The sequence below is a fragment of the Poeciliopsis prolifica genome, unplaced genomic scaffold (assembly GCF_027474105.1).
Source record: "Poeciliopsis prolifica strain line A6 unplaced genomic scaffold, Auburn_PproV2 SCAFFOLD008, whole genome shotgun sequence".
NCBI lineage: Eukaryota > Metazoa > Chordata > Actinopteri > Cyprinodontiformes > Poeciliidae > Poeciliopsis > Poeciliopsis prolifica.
The window spans coordinates 8,131,828-8,147,663 of record NW_026562383.1 but is presented as its reverse complement, the minus strand read 5'-3'; the positions used below and the strand labels follow the sequence as shown (position 1 = coordinate 8,147,663).

Sequence of the window (15,836 nt, the reverse complement as noted above, 5' to 3'; positions counted from 1 at the left end):
GAACCCAGAGAGAACCCATGCATGCACAGGGAGAACATGCAAACTCCGTGCAGAGAGACCCGGGCTGGGAATCGAACCCAGGACCTTCTTGCTGCAAGGCAACAGCGCCACTGTGCAGCCCCTGGCTTTAAACATCTGTGTTTTAAATATATTGTAGAGATGTGAGTTCTTTTTAGAGAGTGCATGTTTTCACAAACTAAACAAAACTTCCTGACTGTGCAGGAAAGACAACCTCATTAGAGTTGGTAGACTTCAAAAAATACAATAACCGACTTCAATTTTATTTAATAATGTCCTGCTGGAAGGTGAAGCTTTACCTCAGTCTTAAACCTTCGCTACCTCTAACAGAATTTTTACTATTATTATTAGTAGTAGCAGTAGGATTAGTATTATTATTAGTTGTAGTAGTAGTACTCTCTGAAAGATACTCCCTACCGGAAGGTGGCGTTGAAGCGCCCTAAGGTTATTATTTGTCCCCAGAAGGAGAAGAACGCCCATTTTGCTTGCACAGTGTATGTCGAAGTGTGCTGGCAGATCAGACAGACTGAAGAGGACAAAGAAACGCAATGGACGGGTAAATATCATTATAAACCACACTAATGCCCCTGCTTTCTCCCTCCACAGTTGTATGTGTGTGACAGGGGAATTTGCGTCTGGGATTCAGCTTTTTTGAAGCATGCTACATGTTAGCTTATGTGTTACACCTTCGTTCTGAATCTTGCGAAAAACGTGATACAGCCAGCAAGCCTCAGTCAGGCAATGTGGTGCATATCCTGTGTGTATCCAGGCGTGCTTTCACTTCACAACATGATATATTACGTGACACTTAACCCCAGACGCCGAAGCTCGGAGTGAATACGAACGATACAGTAAAAAAAGAAAAAGAAACGTATTCTCAATTTCTCGGTCAAATAAATTGCTTTGTAACGGTAGCTAGCTGTATTATTATCTAGAAAATACATATATAAAGGACTTTCAATACATGTTGACACCATTGTAGACTTTATAATGATGTTAGAAGATGATAATAAAGCAGTTTGTTATGAGCCATGCTAATTGTCTGTCCACCTGTCAGTTGGTGCTGCTAGCTTAATCCCAACTGAAATAACGGTCCTTTGTTTGTTTGAGGCCAGTCTGCTGCACAGGACTGAGACTGTGATCAATGCTCGGCGTTATCTCCGTTTTCCGTCCAGCCTCACTGCTGAAAAACAGCTGCTGGGGTCAGAAATTCAGTCACTTTTTCATATGGCGATGACCTTATATAGGGTTTATGCGTGGGATCGAGCCGCGTCTGCTGTGGACAGAGCGTAACACTTCTGAGTAAGGAAATAACAAAAGGTACAACGTTGGTTAATTTATGTCCTTGAATTTGGATTTAAACATGTGAGAAATGTGACTCGCAATTATATAAAAGTTTACAATTGAAATATATTTTTATTTATTGCCATAAAACGTTCATTTTTATTTTATTTTTGTTGTTAGCATCAGCTAATTAGCCTGTAAGCTTGTCAGACCCCATAAGGTAATGTTTGTTACTGTACAATGTGATATTTACAATATATATATTTTTAAAAGAAACACAATTTTCTGCCTGTAACCCCACAAAAAAAATGTCCAGCTTGCATTTTTTCCATACTTACCATCCAGTCATCCAGCCATCATTCCCCCTCTGTTATTCTTGATGGGTTGGTTGGGAGGGTGTGGTGCCTATTGCTGACTGTCATTGTTAAAGTTAATAGAACAAAAATTGTGGGAGTTCTTAGTCTTGATGTTTTCAGTGAACAGAAGAAAAAAATAGCGTTTGTTCTGTTCAATAATTTTCAACTTTGTTCTCTACTTGAATTAATGGGACTAAAGCTGCCAAAGGCAAAAAATGGCAAGGGAGCGAAACAACCCACACTTATTTTTCTGATTTAGATAAAATGACATTATTTTCAGATACATATTTATAAGTATGTATTAAACCACTTATTGCACTTTTTACTATATAATATTATATTGTTTATACACTTCACAATGCATCATATTGTACAGTAGGGCTGAGATTGCAGAAAATATTCTCTCTGCCTTTGCTTCAATATCTTTTTTTCCCATTCTATTTCCAGTGATGTTGCAGTTGGTGTGAAGGTAAACTATTACTTATTAATATCAAAACATTTTTTCTTTCTTTAATCTGTGCTGTCATATCCATCCTATTCATCTTGTATTCAAGTTGGAGAGTAAAAATGTGACTTTCTGCTTTTTGTCCTTGTTATTTAGAGAGGCTCAGATGAGCTGAACATGTACAGTAGCAGCCCCAACTCAATGACAGGTGAGTTTGATCAAACCTGCTGACATACTTTATTTACACATCTGCAATACATTTTGTGCTCAGAAAGAAGGTCAGGAAATGACACGGAAAGTTGTGTTCAGTAAACAACTGAACCTCAGCAGATTTCAAATGGCTAGGTTTTGGGGGGTGGGGTTTATTCAAGAAATTATTTACATGTGCAGCCTGTATGGCCCAGCTCCCCTTGTGATGGCTACAGTCTCTCAACTGTTGGATGGAGACAGCTTCAAACTACGCCGATTTCTGTTTAATGTTTTTGCTTGTGAACCTATGTTCAGCAAACGGTAGTGATAGTAAGAAACAGCGCCTGGACGAGTCCCCTCCCTCCAGAGTGCTCCACATCCGAAAACTTCCCAACGAAGTGACAGAGACGGAGGTCATTGCTCTCGGCCTGCCCTTTGGAAAGGTCACCAACATTCTGATGCTGAAGGGAAAAAACCAGGTAGGCTCTATAAAGCCTGAGCACATTAATATAGGCTTACTGTATAATGTTGTTCTCTCAGTTTTAAATATTGACAGTTTCATTTGGTTCTTGTTCTTTAGGCATTTCTAGAGTTGGGTACAGAGGAAGCAGCAATTACTATGGTGAACTACTACACAGCTGTAACACCACAGGTCTGAACTCAGTATTTTTATTTTTCTCATTTATTAATATGTCATTTTGTTGTTAAACATAGTCACGTTTTTTTTTTTCAGGTCAGAAATACTCCTGTCTTCATCCAATATTCTAACCATAAAGAACTGAAAACAGATTCAGCTCTGAACCAGGTATATATGGGCCTCAAATTTCATTCAGACACAAAGCTTCCTTGAATCAACCATTAACAGACGTAGCGGAAGATTTTAATGTTATCTATTGTTTTTTTTATTTCCATCCAGAGAGCCCAGGCAGTCCTGCAGGCGGTGTCAGCTGTCCAAGATGGCAGCTCTCCGTCCTCTGACCAGGGCGTGTTGGAGCTCGCTCCGCCCCCCAGCCCTGTGCTGCGAATTATTATCGACAACATGTTTTATCCTGTAACACTGGATGTTTTACAACAGGTAAACTCTGAGCATTTAACACAGAGAAAACATCGTTTGTGAGGGAATGATCAGATTAATAGCTTTCATTGTTTCCCCAAAAAAAATTTTTAATGATTTTTTTTGTTTCAGATTTTCAGCAAGTTTGGGACCGTTATGAAGATTATAACCTTCACTAAGAACAACCAGTTTCAGGCTCTTCTGCAGTTCAGTGACCCAGTCAATGCTCAGCAAGCTAAACTGGTAGGATACCAATCAACACTGTTGACTTTGATCACATGATCTGATCCAACTCAATGATATTTAGTTAACAAAGAATTTAACCACTTTTTGTGAAACTTGAAATTTAGTTTTGGTCTACCAAAACACAGATGTTGCCTGTAAATGTGACGCAGCATCAGCTGTCACTTTCTAGGTAAAAGAACAACATGCATTATTACTTGTTTCAGTTTTAGTTTATTTACTGGATATTCTGATTGATTATTACATATTAATGGTTCATGAAAAAACTGTTTTAATGAGCATAAATCCTCAGACTTCCTTGTTAAAAATTAAAATGTAATTTGTTTTTAATCAGGTCACTGAATTTCTTTACTTTCTAAAATTGTCACATTTAAGTTTTTTTTATTTAAACTTTTATATTACATTAAAAAATACATTTTTAAATTTTTACTTTCACAGCCCTGTTCACAGGATGTAATTATTGTTCCTTTTTTTTTAAGTTAGTTTTTTTTCTGCAAATAGAGTATGGATGAAAAATACTAAAGTATGTTTATTGGTGACGCTCTAACACTTGTTTCTTCTACTCCAGTCGTTGGATGGACAGAACATCTATAATTCGTGCTGCACTCTGCGGATAGACTTCAGTAAACTGGTCAACCTCAACGTTAAATACAACAATGACAAAAGTCGTGATTACACCAGACCCGACCTTCCGACAGGAGATGGAGAGTCAACCAACAAGGATCATTCATTACTGGGTAAATACTCATCTGTTACTGTTTTTACAATGTTCATTCATATGATTTTATTTGCTGTCACACATTTTACTCTCTAAATGGAAGACCTCCTCTACCCACATTTTTTTTATCTGTATTTTTTTTCTATTAAGATAATTGATAACTTAATGCTACTGTGCATACAGACATGTGTTAACTGTAGATTCATATCAAAGGAAATCTTTTGTCTTGATCAGCATGTTAAGGATAGAGGTACTATAGATTTCCTAAAACGATACAATATGCCATAGGTTGAGGCAAAACAAACTTACCTTGCTTTTTTTTTTTTGCAAAATATCATGTTGGAAATTAATCCTAATGATTAGAAAGTGGAGTGTGTGGGGAAAGTTAGGGTTCTAAGCTATTCAAGATAAATAAATGTGAATAAAAATAGAAAAACAATGTGTTTCTCACAATGATACCCTGTTGTAACATTGTCTTATTATTTTTTGGAAAATGCCTGTGTCATTTCTGATGAAAAACATTTTTTCTGAAAAAAAACCCCAAAAAAACATTTAAAACCTTACTCTGAATAGAATATGAGTAGTTCTTCATACAGTTGTTTTTGTCTTGTAGGTACCCCATCTGGAGCTCTAGCTTCTTACTCCAGTGGTGGAGGTTACTCATCATCTCTCTCCCTCTCACAGGGTGGAGGTACATCATTTCCATCCACTTGTTTGTCTATATGTCCTGCTAAGAAAAGAAAAGAAATAAAGAAAAGCTATATAAGAAAAGTTACTACAGTCTTGTAATATAGCTGAGCATATTTCTGTTATTTTTTCTGCCTATTAAATCAACGAGGAACAATTATTCCATTAGTTATGTCAATCGATGAAATGAGAAGCTGTTTGTCTTTTAAAAAAAAGTTAAACTCTTTCTAGTTTTGTTGTTTTTTGTCTATATTTTGGTGTATAACTCAGTCTTGTTTCTTACCCTGGGCTTTCTCTTCAGGAGCCATCAGTCCCCTGAGCGCTGCGGCGGCGGCGGCGGCGGCTGCAGGTCGCGTCGCTCTCTCTGGATCCGGAGTGTCAGGTGTCCTGTTGGCATCCAACCTGAATGAAGAGGTACACTAACCATAAGCAAAACTTCTCCATTAAAATCAGTTCTATCGGCTCTGGTTTTGCTCACTTATATATTTACGTCATATTTAACAGTTTTGGATGATTCTTCTGAGTTAACAGTATACATTCTTGTGTGGGTGTGTGATTGTATGAGTGCTATGCATAACTTATGTTATTTTTTAGATAAATATTGATCCTTTGCCTCAGAAGTCTCTTTAGTTCTGTGTAATCGTCCTGGATTATTATAGCGACAGGATGACTGTGGAGTTTCTAACTCTTCTAAGACTATTTTTGGAGGAGGATTTTTATAAATGGAAACACACTGAAGAAACTGTGCTTTTTTTAAAGCATTAACTGATTTTGCAACAAAGTAAACGCAGGTTTTTAACACCACAATCAGTGTGGTTTGCTTCTCAGAGCATTTTTACATTCTGATGAGGATTTATTTCTTTTGCGAGAGAGTCAGCCTTAACTTGGCACAGCTCTGTTTCTTGCACTGAGAATAGTTTTTGTGCGTGGGCATGTGCATGAACTTCTTTTCCTTTATTTTTCTTGCCATCAACTGTAATGTTCTAAACTCTGAGGACTTTTTAGCTAATTATGTCCAACCACTTTGTCCGTACCAGGTTGTACACCTTCAGTTAAACTTTTTTTTTTCTTTCTTTTCTGTACCTGACAGATGAGCAAAATGTATTCTTTTTATTTTTCTTCTTACAATTATGTTTATTCTCAGTCACGTTTTCTGAATTCCAAATATGTATCTACTTTAATATCTATCTCAACTGTATCTGCTATCCTTTCTTATGTTTGTTGCTGTCTCTCTCTCTCTCTCTCTCTCCTCTGTCTGTTTCTCCAAGTACCTGGTGAGAGGATAAGGCCAAGGTGCAGGACTTTTATCTTGGCCGTATTAAATCGTCTCACTCTTCTATTTACCTCAAGACCAGGAGACACATGCCAGCACTGTTGCGTTTGAGCGCTTTAAAAGGGTTACCAATGCGCACTACTGTAAACCAATATGTTTTAAGAACATTTAGTGTTGGCTTTGGTGACGCTGATGCGAGGAATAGTGCGTGTGCTTTCAGTATTGCGCAGCAGCAGGAAAAAAAAATTTCTACACCTATTCTGGTGGTGATTCAGAAATAATTTGGTGAAAACGTAACAGATTGAAATTACGCCTCACACTTTTAACAAAAATGTGGTCACACTTTGTTTAAAAAGCAAGAATTATGAGCAGTGATAACAATGCAATAAACAAAAGGAAGTGGTTCATTTCTGGTGGTTGAGTTTCTCAGTTACTCAATATTTAAAAAGAAATCTAGATATTGTTATCAGCTGTTTTATTTTGGTAATGTTTCTGGCTACTACATTTCCATCTATGTTATTAAACTGACCCTTTGCTTTGCTCTGCAAACACACAACGCTGTTTTTGAACATGCTAGAGTTCCACAATCGCTTGAATCGAAAGCAACTTTGCAATATCAATCAAGTATGTTCTGCTAACTTTTACTGCTCATGAGATGTAGATTTAGTCACTAAATTCTCAAAGATTAGACTCTGAGATGAGCATGAACACAATAATGAAAAATGAAGAGGAGATTTAGGATTATAAGGGTTAATCCCAACCAATATAACTATGGTAATATGTCAATTAAAGTGGTTGAGTGTTAATTTCAAGCATTGAATGTTGAGTCGTGTCACCTGTTCCTCATCTCCTCACTCTGTCATCAGTTAAAAAGCCTCTAATGCTCCATGTTATCAGCTTTACACCACATGCACAGCCAGAATAAAACCAACAAACCCAAAGACAATTGTTTGTATTTAAGTTTGAAAGCAAATACACTTTTTCTTGGGTATGGAATCCAAAATCCATCCATAGCCATCAACTGGTCACATGTCTGTTCTATGTCGGCATCGACCTCCTCCCCACATCTCAGCGTATTGTTTTGTCTTTTTTTACGCAGGATTCATGGTGTTTTAACCTAAATCCTTTAAGCATTAGAAAGCAAAGGCTGTATCATCTTACTTTGGAGTGATAAACTCATCCGTCTGACCTCCTCGTCACATACGGCCGTCCTAATGGTGCCTGTTTACCTTCAGCCATCTGCTTCATGGTTCTCCCGCCACTCATTCCTTGACTCTGAGGTTATGATTCGTTTTGAGAATCCTTTTTTTTTTTGTTTTGTTTTGTTTTGTTAATTTCCTCCCATTCCCTCCTGTTCTTCACTTTTACATGCATCCAGCAGAATGAGTGCGTGCACGCGCGAGTGTGTGCTGCTGAAATAATGGGAGTGTGACTTTGGAGTTTTTTATTTTGCGTGCGTGCTTTTTGACTCAATCAGCAATCATTCAGACTCCGTTGATGTTCCACTGATGCTCTGTTTACTGACCTCTGCTTTGGTTTTTGTCCTCCTCTCCTCCTTTCTCCCCTCCCTGCCTCCTTTCTTCCCTCCTATGCTCCTCTCATCCATTTTTATTTTCTTTCCATTTGACTCTCCCTATAACCACACATTCTTTAACGCTAAATCTTCTTCTGAACACCTTCCACATAAACCTTTTCTCTACTTTTCTCCCCCAATTACTTCCTTCTATTCTTCTCATATTTCTCAATCTGAACTGAACTGGACTTTGGCTTTGCCATTCTGACCTTACCCTCTCCCCCCCAAACCACCCCCTCCATTTTTGCTTCACCCCTCATCATCATGGAAACAACCACCACCTCCCCCTTCGTCCAACGCTGGGCGGTCTGATCTCTACCTTCGTCTCTCCTCTTCCTCCTCCTCTGCTCCTCCTCTTCCTGTCCTCTGCTCTGCGGTCTCTCTCTCTAAAGATGGTCACGCCTCAAAGTCTCTTTACCCTCTTCGGTATGTTCAATCTCTTCTATTCTATCTGTATATCTCTCTCTGTTAATCCAGTTTTGTTCACTTTCTTCAGTGATGTGGTGGGCACTCTGCTCTTCTCTATCTGCCTGTTTTTTCAAGCTCTTCTCTGTCACATTGTACATTGCAAAGTTGAAATATGCTACTTGTCTTTACACTGAAAGAGCAGTGAGTCTGGGAGATTGTCTCTTTGGTCAGCTTATCTATTAATTGATGAGAACAAAGACACCAGAACCATTAAGGTCTTGTGAAACCTTTAGCCTGGTCCCTAGCTTGTAGGTTCTTGCTTCTTGAGTTAAAATGGGGGGGGGGAAATCCAACCAGATCTTTTGAATAAACTTTATAACGTTTCTTTGTTTCTTGCTTTTGACTATTTGAGAACTGTCCTGCTTTCCTCTTCATCGCTGGCGTTTGTTCCTAACCCCCCCATGAACAGCGACTTGCAGAAATATTGATTTTCCTCAAATATAACGTTCCAAATGTAAAACTCACTGGGGCTTGCAGCTAACGATTCTTTTAATAATTAATTAACGTATCAATTTTTTTGATAATTAATGGAATTAAAAAAAAGATATTCTGCATTGAGCCACTTTTTATAGAATATTAGAAATACATGAAAATATAAAAATGGAATAAATAATAAAATTTGTCTCAAGTAAGAAAAAAGACATTTTATTTCCTAGCATGCGATGACGGTAAATCCGAACCAGGTAAAGATAAAACTGCATCACTTCAGGAGTTTTGGCCAAAACGTATATTTACAGACAAATGTATTTTTATCTTGAATTCAAAATGTCTCTTTATGTACAGTTTGGTTTTGTGGCTGCTCTTAATGTTTTGGGTTTTTTTCAGCAAATTGCCTTTTTTGAGTCTGTTTACAATTAATCAAATACTAAATTGACTATTTCAATAATTGATTCATCACAATTAATCTGATCAATCGTTTCAACTCTAATTTATATTGGGATTTCATTTGATACAAAATGAAGACAAATTATACAAGTTCTGACATTTTCTGCTCCCGTATATCTGAAAATTGTGGTGTGTTTTTGTTTTCTTCCCCATTTACTCTGAGACCCCTAAAAGAATGTAATTCAACCAAAGACCTTTAAAGGTATAAATCCAAGTCTGTGTCAGTGAATCTAAGCAGCAACTTGAAAATATCTGATGCTTGAAAGCTAACGTGAGTTAGACGGACACAAAGAACATGTGTTTTTGTTTTTGCATGTCGCTGCTGTTCCAACGCTAATATTGAGCAGATATGAGCCTCGTTTACCAGCAGAGAGCCAATCTTAAGCTGTCTGTGAAGCTGTCCCCACTGATGCTCTGCAGAGTAACATTTGGACAGGGAGCCAGGTCCTTCAGGGTTGATGTTCTCACCACATTAATGGGTCAGTTGATCACAGCAATCCAGTGTACTCACCAAGACTCACTCTAGCTCTCCCTCTTTGCCTTTTCTCTCTCGAATTTGTAACGAGTTGTTGTGGTCATATAGTTGAACTCTCTTTTTCTAAAACTGTGCTGTTGGGATGGCCCGTCATCCAAGCCGGGCTCAAATATCTCTAAAAGTAAAAACATTACCCCAACAAAAGCATTAAAGGAACTCTGTTGATTTTTTTGTTTTTGTTTGTTTGTATCTACGTAAGTGTTACCAGCAGCATGTTCTTTCAGGTTTAGTAAGTGTTTTCTTCCTGCACCGTTTTACAGTTTTAACCACCTAATCAAGCTGCACTCATGCCAAACATTAACCTGCCAGCCGGTTTGAGCTGTGTGTCAGTGTTAAAGTTCAGCTGAGGTGTCGCCACATTAAACGACTCAGATCATTTCAAGCACTTGACTGAATTGTAGTAGAAGTCAAATGGGAAGAGTCCATCTTTTCTTTTCATTTGTCTTTCTAGCACTAACTTGATTCCTTTCATCCTTCACACCTCTTCTTTTTTTATCTTGGTCGGCTCCATCTCTCCTGCTCTGTCTGTTCTATCCTTCTCATCTACTCCTCCACCCTCGTCTCTCCTGCTCTCTCTCTCTCTCTCCTTCTCTGTCTGTCTTTCTCTCTCTCTGTCTCCCTTCAGGCGTCTATGGTGATGTCCAGAGGGTGAAGATCCTCTACAACAAAAAGGACAGCGCTCTGATTCAGCTTTCCGATGGCAACCAGGCTCAACTTGGTAAGATGTAGTGATGTCGTAGGTATAAATTTATTTCCGACAGTGCGTTGAATTCTATTGGGGCGTTTTAAAGGTGTTGAAGCTTCTCATTTTCCCATCGTTCGTGTTTTCGTTGCCCGTAGCAATGAGCCACCTGAATGGTCAGAAGGTGTTTGGTAAAGTGATGAGAGTGACTCTGTCGAAACATCAGACGGTAGCTTTGCCCAGAGAAGGACTGGACGACCAGTTACTCACCAAAGGTAAGATGATTCAGATAGTCATGATTTGCATTTCGTTGCTTTTGAATAAATATTGTAAATATAATCTGTGTCATCTTGTGTCAAGCGTCCCTCAGACTGTCAGATGAACAAGCAGGATTTTTTCCAAATTTGCATCATGCAGTAATAATGAGTCCCAATCTGATGTTTTTTAGAATCAGCAGCATTTAACCTTTAACCTTTAACTTTAACCTGATGCATTTCTTTCAGGTATTTTGTTCCAGCCATTAGTTGGTGACGATCTCTCCTTTTGCAGCAGGATAATAATCTACAGCACAGAGATAATTTCATATCTGAATGTCTAAAAACACATCATAGAATTTTTTTTATTTTTTTTATGTGGCCTAGTCCAAGTCCAGACTTGAATCTTAATGAGGTTCTGTGGCAGGATTTTAACCTGGCCATGCAGGCTTAAAAACCATCAAATGCAGCTGAAGTATTCTGCTGTCATTCTTTAAAGAAGAGTTAACCGAATTTATGAAAGAGAGATTAATAAATTAACTTTCGTAATGACAATGAAGCAAAACACATCGGTTTGTTTCAGTGGCTTCGACAACCGGCTGAAACAACGGAAGACTCAACCTTGTGAAGCAAACAGGCCACGATCCCGTTGTCTCATGTGAATGTTTTGTTTGTGTCGGACAGATTTTTCTGGCTCCCCCCTCCATCGCTTTAAGAAACCCGGCTCTAAAAACTTCCAGAACATCTTTCCTCCATCTGCAACACTTCACCTCTCCAACATCAGGTAGAAGAAAATTCAGACGCAATTACTTTGCAGTCAGATCACAGTTATTTCATCCAGTGAACATCGTTTGGTGTTTTTGCTCCTAGGGATGGAGTAGGAGAGGACGACCTACGCCGCCTGTTCTCCAACAGCGGAGGAACCGTCAAGGCCTTTAAGTTTTTTCAGTAAGACGTATTTCAGAACAATCGGAGCCGTTTTAAAGAGTCCGACCTGCCGCTTCTGATTTCTCTTTGAGTTTGACTCACAGAAAACTGTGACATATACAGTGATTTCTAACTGCGCCGTCTTGTTCACAGGGACCGTAAGATGGCGTTGATCCAGATGTCGTCGGTGGAGGAGGCGATTCAGGCTCTGATTGACCTTCACAACTATGACATGGGAGGAAATCACCATCTTAAAGTTTCCTTTTCAAAGTCCACCATCTAACCCGCACACCAAACTCCTAAACATCTTTGACTAGCAAAGAAGCCACTACCATTTTTTTTAATTATAATTATTTTTCTTTGAATAGTTTATTTTTTGTTTGTTTGTTTTGTTGAAGTATTGTAAAAATACAAATTCCACTAACTGTGTTTTCTTTCTTCAAAGCAGTGAAAACTGTCCTGTGCTCAGTTTCTTTTCGAAGGCATCTCTGCTTTGACCTTTTCCTCCACTTTAAAGAGCAGCCAAACACCAGCTGAATGTTGTTTTCCTTTAGTTCCTCTAGATCTCCATCCACAGCAGTGTCACTGTTGAGTTTTGTTACAGGTGAACAGACGTTCTTTAAGACGTAAAAACTAGCGACTTTTAAGCCACTACTTAGTGTAAAGTGCTGTTTTGATCCTGTGTTGCTTTGCACAGAAAACCTGTGACTGTTCAGCTTCCGGTTCCCTTTGGGTTAGTGGAGGAGGACTGAGGTCTCCTTTCATTTTCTTCTCCACATTATGATGCTTTATAACCCACCAAAACGTTCTTCATGCTCCAAAGCAAACCTTAGTATTACCTTTTTTCAACCCTTGTCTGATTGGTGGAGTGCTCAGATTTTGACTGATACAATCTCAGTGCACCGCTTCACTTTGCTCACCATTTACATTTATACGGGTCAGTTTAAAAAAAAAAAAATCTACATTGAGGGTCACTCTGAAAATAATTTGTTTTCAGTAGGACCCTCTGGTAAATACTGGGGCTTACAAAGTTTTGGGCATCTCTGATCAAAATTGATTTATGTTTTAAACTTCCTGAAGCACTCAGTGTAGCACAAGCTTCAAGTAAAAACTGTCCACACTATGTTTAAAAGCAAAATGGCCGCTTGCATTAGATACTTAGATTTTAATTCTAGATTGTTTAGATTAAAAAATAAATTCGACATTAAGTCATATAATGAATATGATTCAAGATGTTATTAAAATCTGTAGAAAATACTAACAAGATTTTAAATTAAACCTTTAAGACCTTTTTGCAAGGTCTTAAAAGAATGCCTCATTCCTAATTAGACAAAATGTTTTCATTTAAAGGGATAAATAATCTTTTATGTTTCTCAGAACAAATATAACCACACTGGTTGCTCAGCGAACCTCCAGAAAAACCTTTTCAATCCCATCTTTAGACGTTGCTACACACAATCCAGATGTTTTTTTTTGTTTTTTATGCCATGCATCGCATCATTTGCATGTCTTCAGTTTCCAGAGACGCTTAGAGACCACCAGTACCGGTGTGTTAAAAGTCGTAAATCGAAAGGATTTACGTTTGTAGCTTCTTATGCACAGACGGTTTCCTTAAACCCAGCACACACCGTCTCATATCAAGTCAGACAAACCTTTTCCTGTCCTCTTTGACTAGGAGAAAAATAAATCAGTCGCTCTACTTGTTGTACGGAACAACCACAGATGTACCGACTCAAACTCATGACCACAATCCCTTCATAGCAAAAGACTTTGTCTCAAACCGTTGATAACAGCAGTGTAAGCTCGTGGCCTTCATTTGAAATTGCCACCATTTGCGGATGATACTTTGGTGTTCCTGAATTTCCTCCTTTCACTGCTGGATGTTGAATGTATTGATGTTGCCACACTGCAATCATTCGGGGATCACCATGCGGAGCTTGCTCACTACGACGGACGCAGCCTGTCCAAATCGCATCTCCTTTGTTCGAAATGCAGCCCGGGTGCATGCTACTGCTGTGTTTAAATGAGGTTTCTACATGTGATTCTGCTTTTGGTCTCTGATTTTGGGAGATCTGTTGGGACCACATGTGCCTTCAGTCTGTGATCTGGTTTTACTGGTGATACTTTAGTGTTTAAACGGATCATTTTATTGGTTACATTTTGCTGGTTTTGTGGTTTAAAACTGTAGAAAGCCAATTTTTGAACGTTTGTCGAATAAAAGCTTCTGACCGAGTTCAGCTTTGACCTTCCCAATTTTCAAGTATTTTCAAGTAACGCTCAGGAGGCTGCCGCGTACTCGTCTGAAGCTTTCCTCACAATTCTTGATTTAAAACGGAGAAGGGAAAAAAAAAGGAGACGCCGCAAAGACGAGGTGAACTTGAAGCTCGAGGAAAACCTCCAAAGTAGGTTTCATTTTCCCAACAATTTCTCATGGCTGACATTTTTTTATTTTTGAGGTTTTATTGTAAATTTTATACTTGATTTAAGTCTGTTTTGTGAAAAGATTTCAGACTAGCACAAATTAAACTCGTCTTTTCTACCAACAGGCGCAAGTAAACTTGTTTTTGTGTATGAACTCGAAGCCTTTGATCTCATCTGTATCTTACCCGTAATAAACTTGTCTGTTCTCACTCTGTCCAGTTCTGCCAATCTCTCTTCTTTCTCTCCACTTTTCTCTGTTCTTTCTCAAACAAAAAGAAAAAAAGACATTCTTACACCTTTTCACAGAGATGATCTTGAGTGATAACGCATCCAGCTTCCACGTTTGTCTCTCGTCACGAGCAAAATGCTATTTCACTGGGACTTCAGTTGCATTTGTTCATATCTTTTCATGTCTGTCATGAATGCATAATCAGCAATTTGAAAATTGTACGTGCCCACGTTAAATTTCCATTAATACATCTTAACTGTCATGGTTGCAGCTGGAGTGGCGGAGTTTGCGCCTCAAACTCTTGAGGACTGAGGACTTGCTGTGGATAAACAAGGACACACAGATGAAATGTGACACAAATGGAGGCTCTAAAAATCTTTTATATAAATGGGTCTTGATTGGATTTGTCTCCCAGCGGCCTGTTTGTGAAGTTGGATCCTGCGCTGCTCGGTAAAACCTAAATTACTCTAATATGTGGGACCACTTTGGGGAGCAGCTTGAGACTGGACTGTTGAATGGGAAATTAGCACTAAGTGAAACCTTTGCTCTCATCTCTCCGTCCTCCTCCTTTGATTTCTTTATCAAACGGTCACTAATGAAGCTCTCGTTTCAGCCCAGTGAGCCTCTGAAAGGGAACAAAGTGGCAGACAAAAGACAGCAAATCTGGACTGATGAACTCATTCTTGGTAATTAGCAGTCCTGAATGGGTTAGAATGGAAATACGCAGCAGCGTCACACCCATCCGAGCCAAGATCTGAATCCTATATTCACACTAGAATATAGGAGGAAACATTAAGTGACTCTGACTCCTGTTTGAAAACAAGCAGCCAGAAAATAAGGGTCTTATAAAAAAGAAAGTGTAAAAAGAACAATTTAAAATGCATAGTCCACAACAATTCTGTTTTTTGTTCCTTTATATTTGATGGTTTGACCCTGCCTCAGTAGTTAATCTTGGCCTTAACTATAGTAATGATCTGACGACTGCGTATTTAAATATTACATAAATATTATAGTGACCTTGAAGCCCCCTGCTGGAGTGGGGGACTCGAAGCAGCTGCTAAGTTGTTTGCTCTGGGCTTTGGCAGTCTGGTTAAAATTAAAGCAAAAAAAAAAAAAAAAAAATCAGACAAAACTCCACAAATCTTGTATCCTGCATTTCTCTTAATGCAACTCGTAATGGACAGTGTTTTTGTCTTTTCAGAAAAATACAATAAGACTTATTTCATCGTAAAGCACAATGTAAAAGCACTGACTGAATATTTAATGTCTAATAAATTACTATCATCTGCAGCAGGTGATCAAGGCCTATTCGGATGAATACACGCAGTTCCACCGCTCATCGCCAGAGGTCAGTGTAAACCACATGTTGCAGCCTAGAGGAATAGCTGACATCATAACTGCAATGAAACCAAAGAAAAAAACATGTAAAATCTTTACCTATGTACAAAAATAAAATAATATCAAACACAAATAAAAATAAAAGAAACATTTAAGCTGTAGTGTTGTCAGTAAGGGTAAAACCTGTGACATGACTGAGGAGTTTTTATTGGTATCAGCCCCTAAACCAACTTCCCTGTATATTTTATAACTGGACC

At 38.5% G+C, this 15,836-nt stretch overlaps 1 protein-coding gene across 1 annotated transcript; it reads left to right on the top strand.

Moving 5' to 3' along the window:
- The first annotated feature begins 465 nt into the window (after positions 1 to 465).
- On the top strand, positions 466 to 14,226 carry ptbp2b (polypyrimidine tract binding protein 2b). The gene is made up of 17 exons (XM_055033025.1): positions 466 to 574; positions 2,106 to 2,127; positions 2,260 to 2,311; positions 2,608 to 2,771; positions 2,873 to 2,944; positions 3,026 to 3,097; positions 3,209 to 3,367; positions 3,479 to 3,589; positions 4,158 to 4,326; positions 4,921 to 4,998; positions 5,296 to 5,408; positions 8,233 to 8,266; positions 10,354 to 10,446; positions 10,569 to 10,685; positions 11,349 to 11,448; positions 11,535 to 11,612; positions 11,745 to 14,226. Exons 1-17 carry the CDS (start codon positions 567 to 569, stop codon positions 11,872 to 11,874), a joined length of 1,572 nt encoding a protein of 523 aa, XP_054889000.1. The 5' UTR covers positions 466 to 566; the 3' UTR covers positions 11,875 to 14,226.
- Positions 14,227 to 15,836: the final 1,610 nt, after the last annotated feature.

Coding starts and splice junctions, on each gene's coding strand:
- ptbp2b (XM_055033025.1), top strand. Junction 2,312..2,607: donor CAGCCCCAACTCAATGACAG/GTGAGTTTGATC, acceptor ACCTATGTTCAG/CAAACGGTAGTGATAGTAAG. Junction 3,590..4,157: donor ATGCTCAGCAAGCTAAACTG/GTAGGATACCAA, acceptor CTTCTACTCCAG/TCGTTGGATGGACAGAACAT.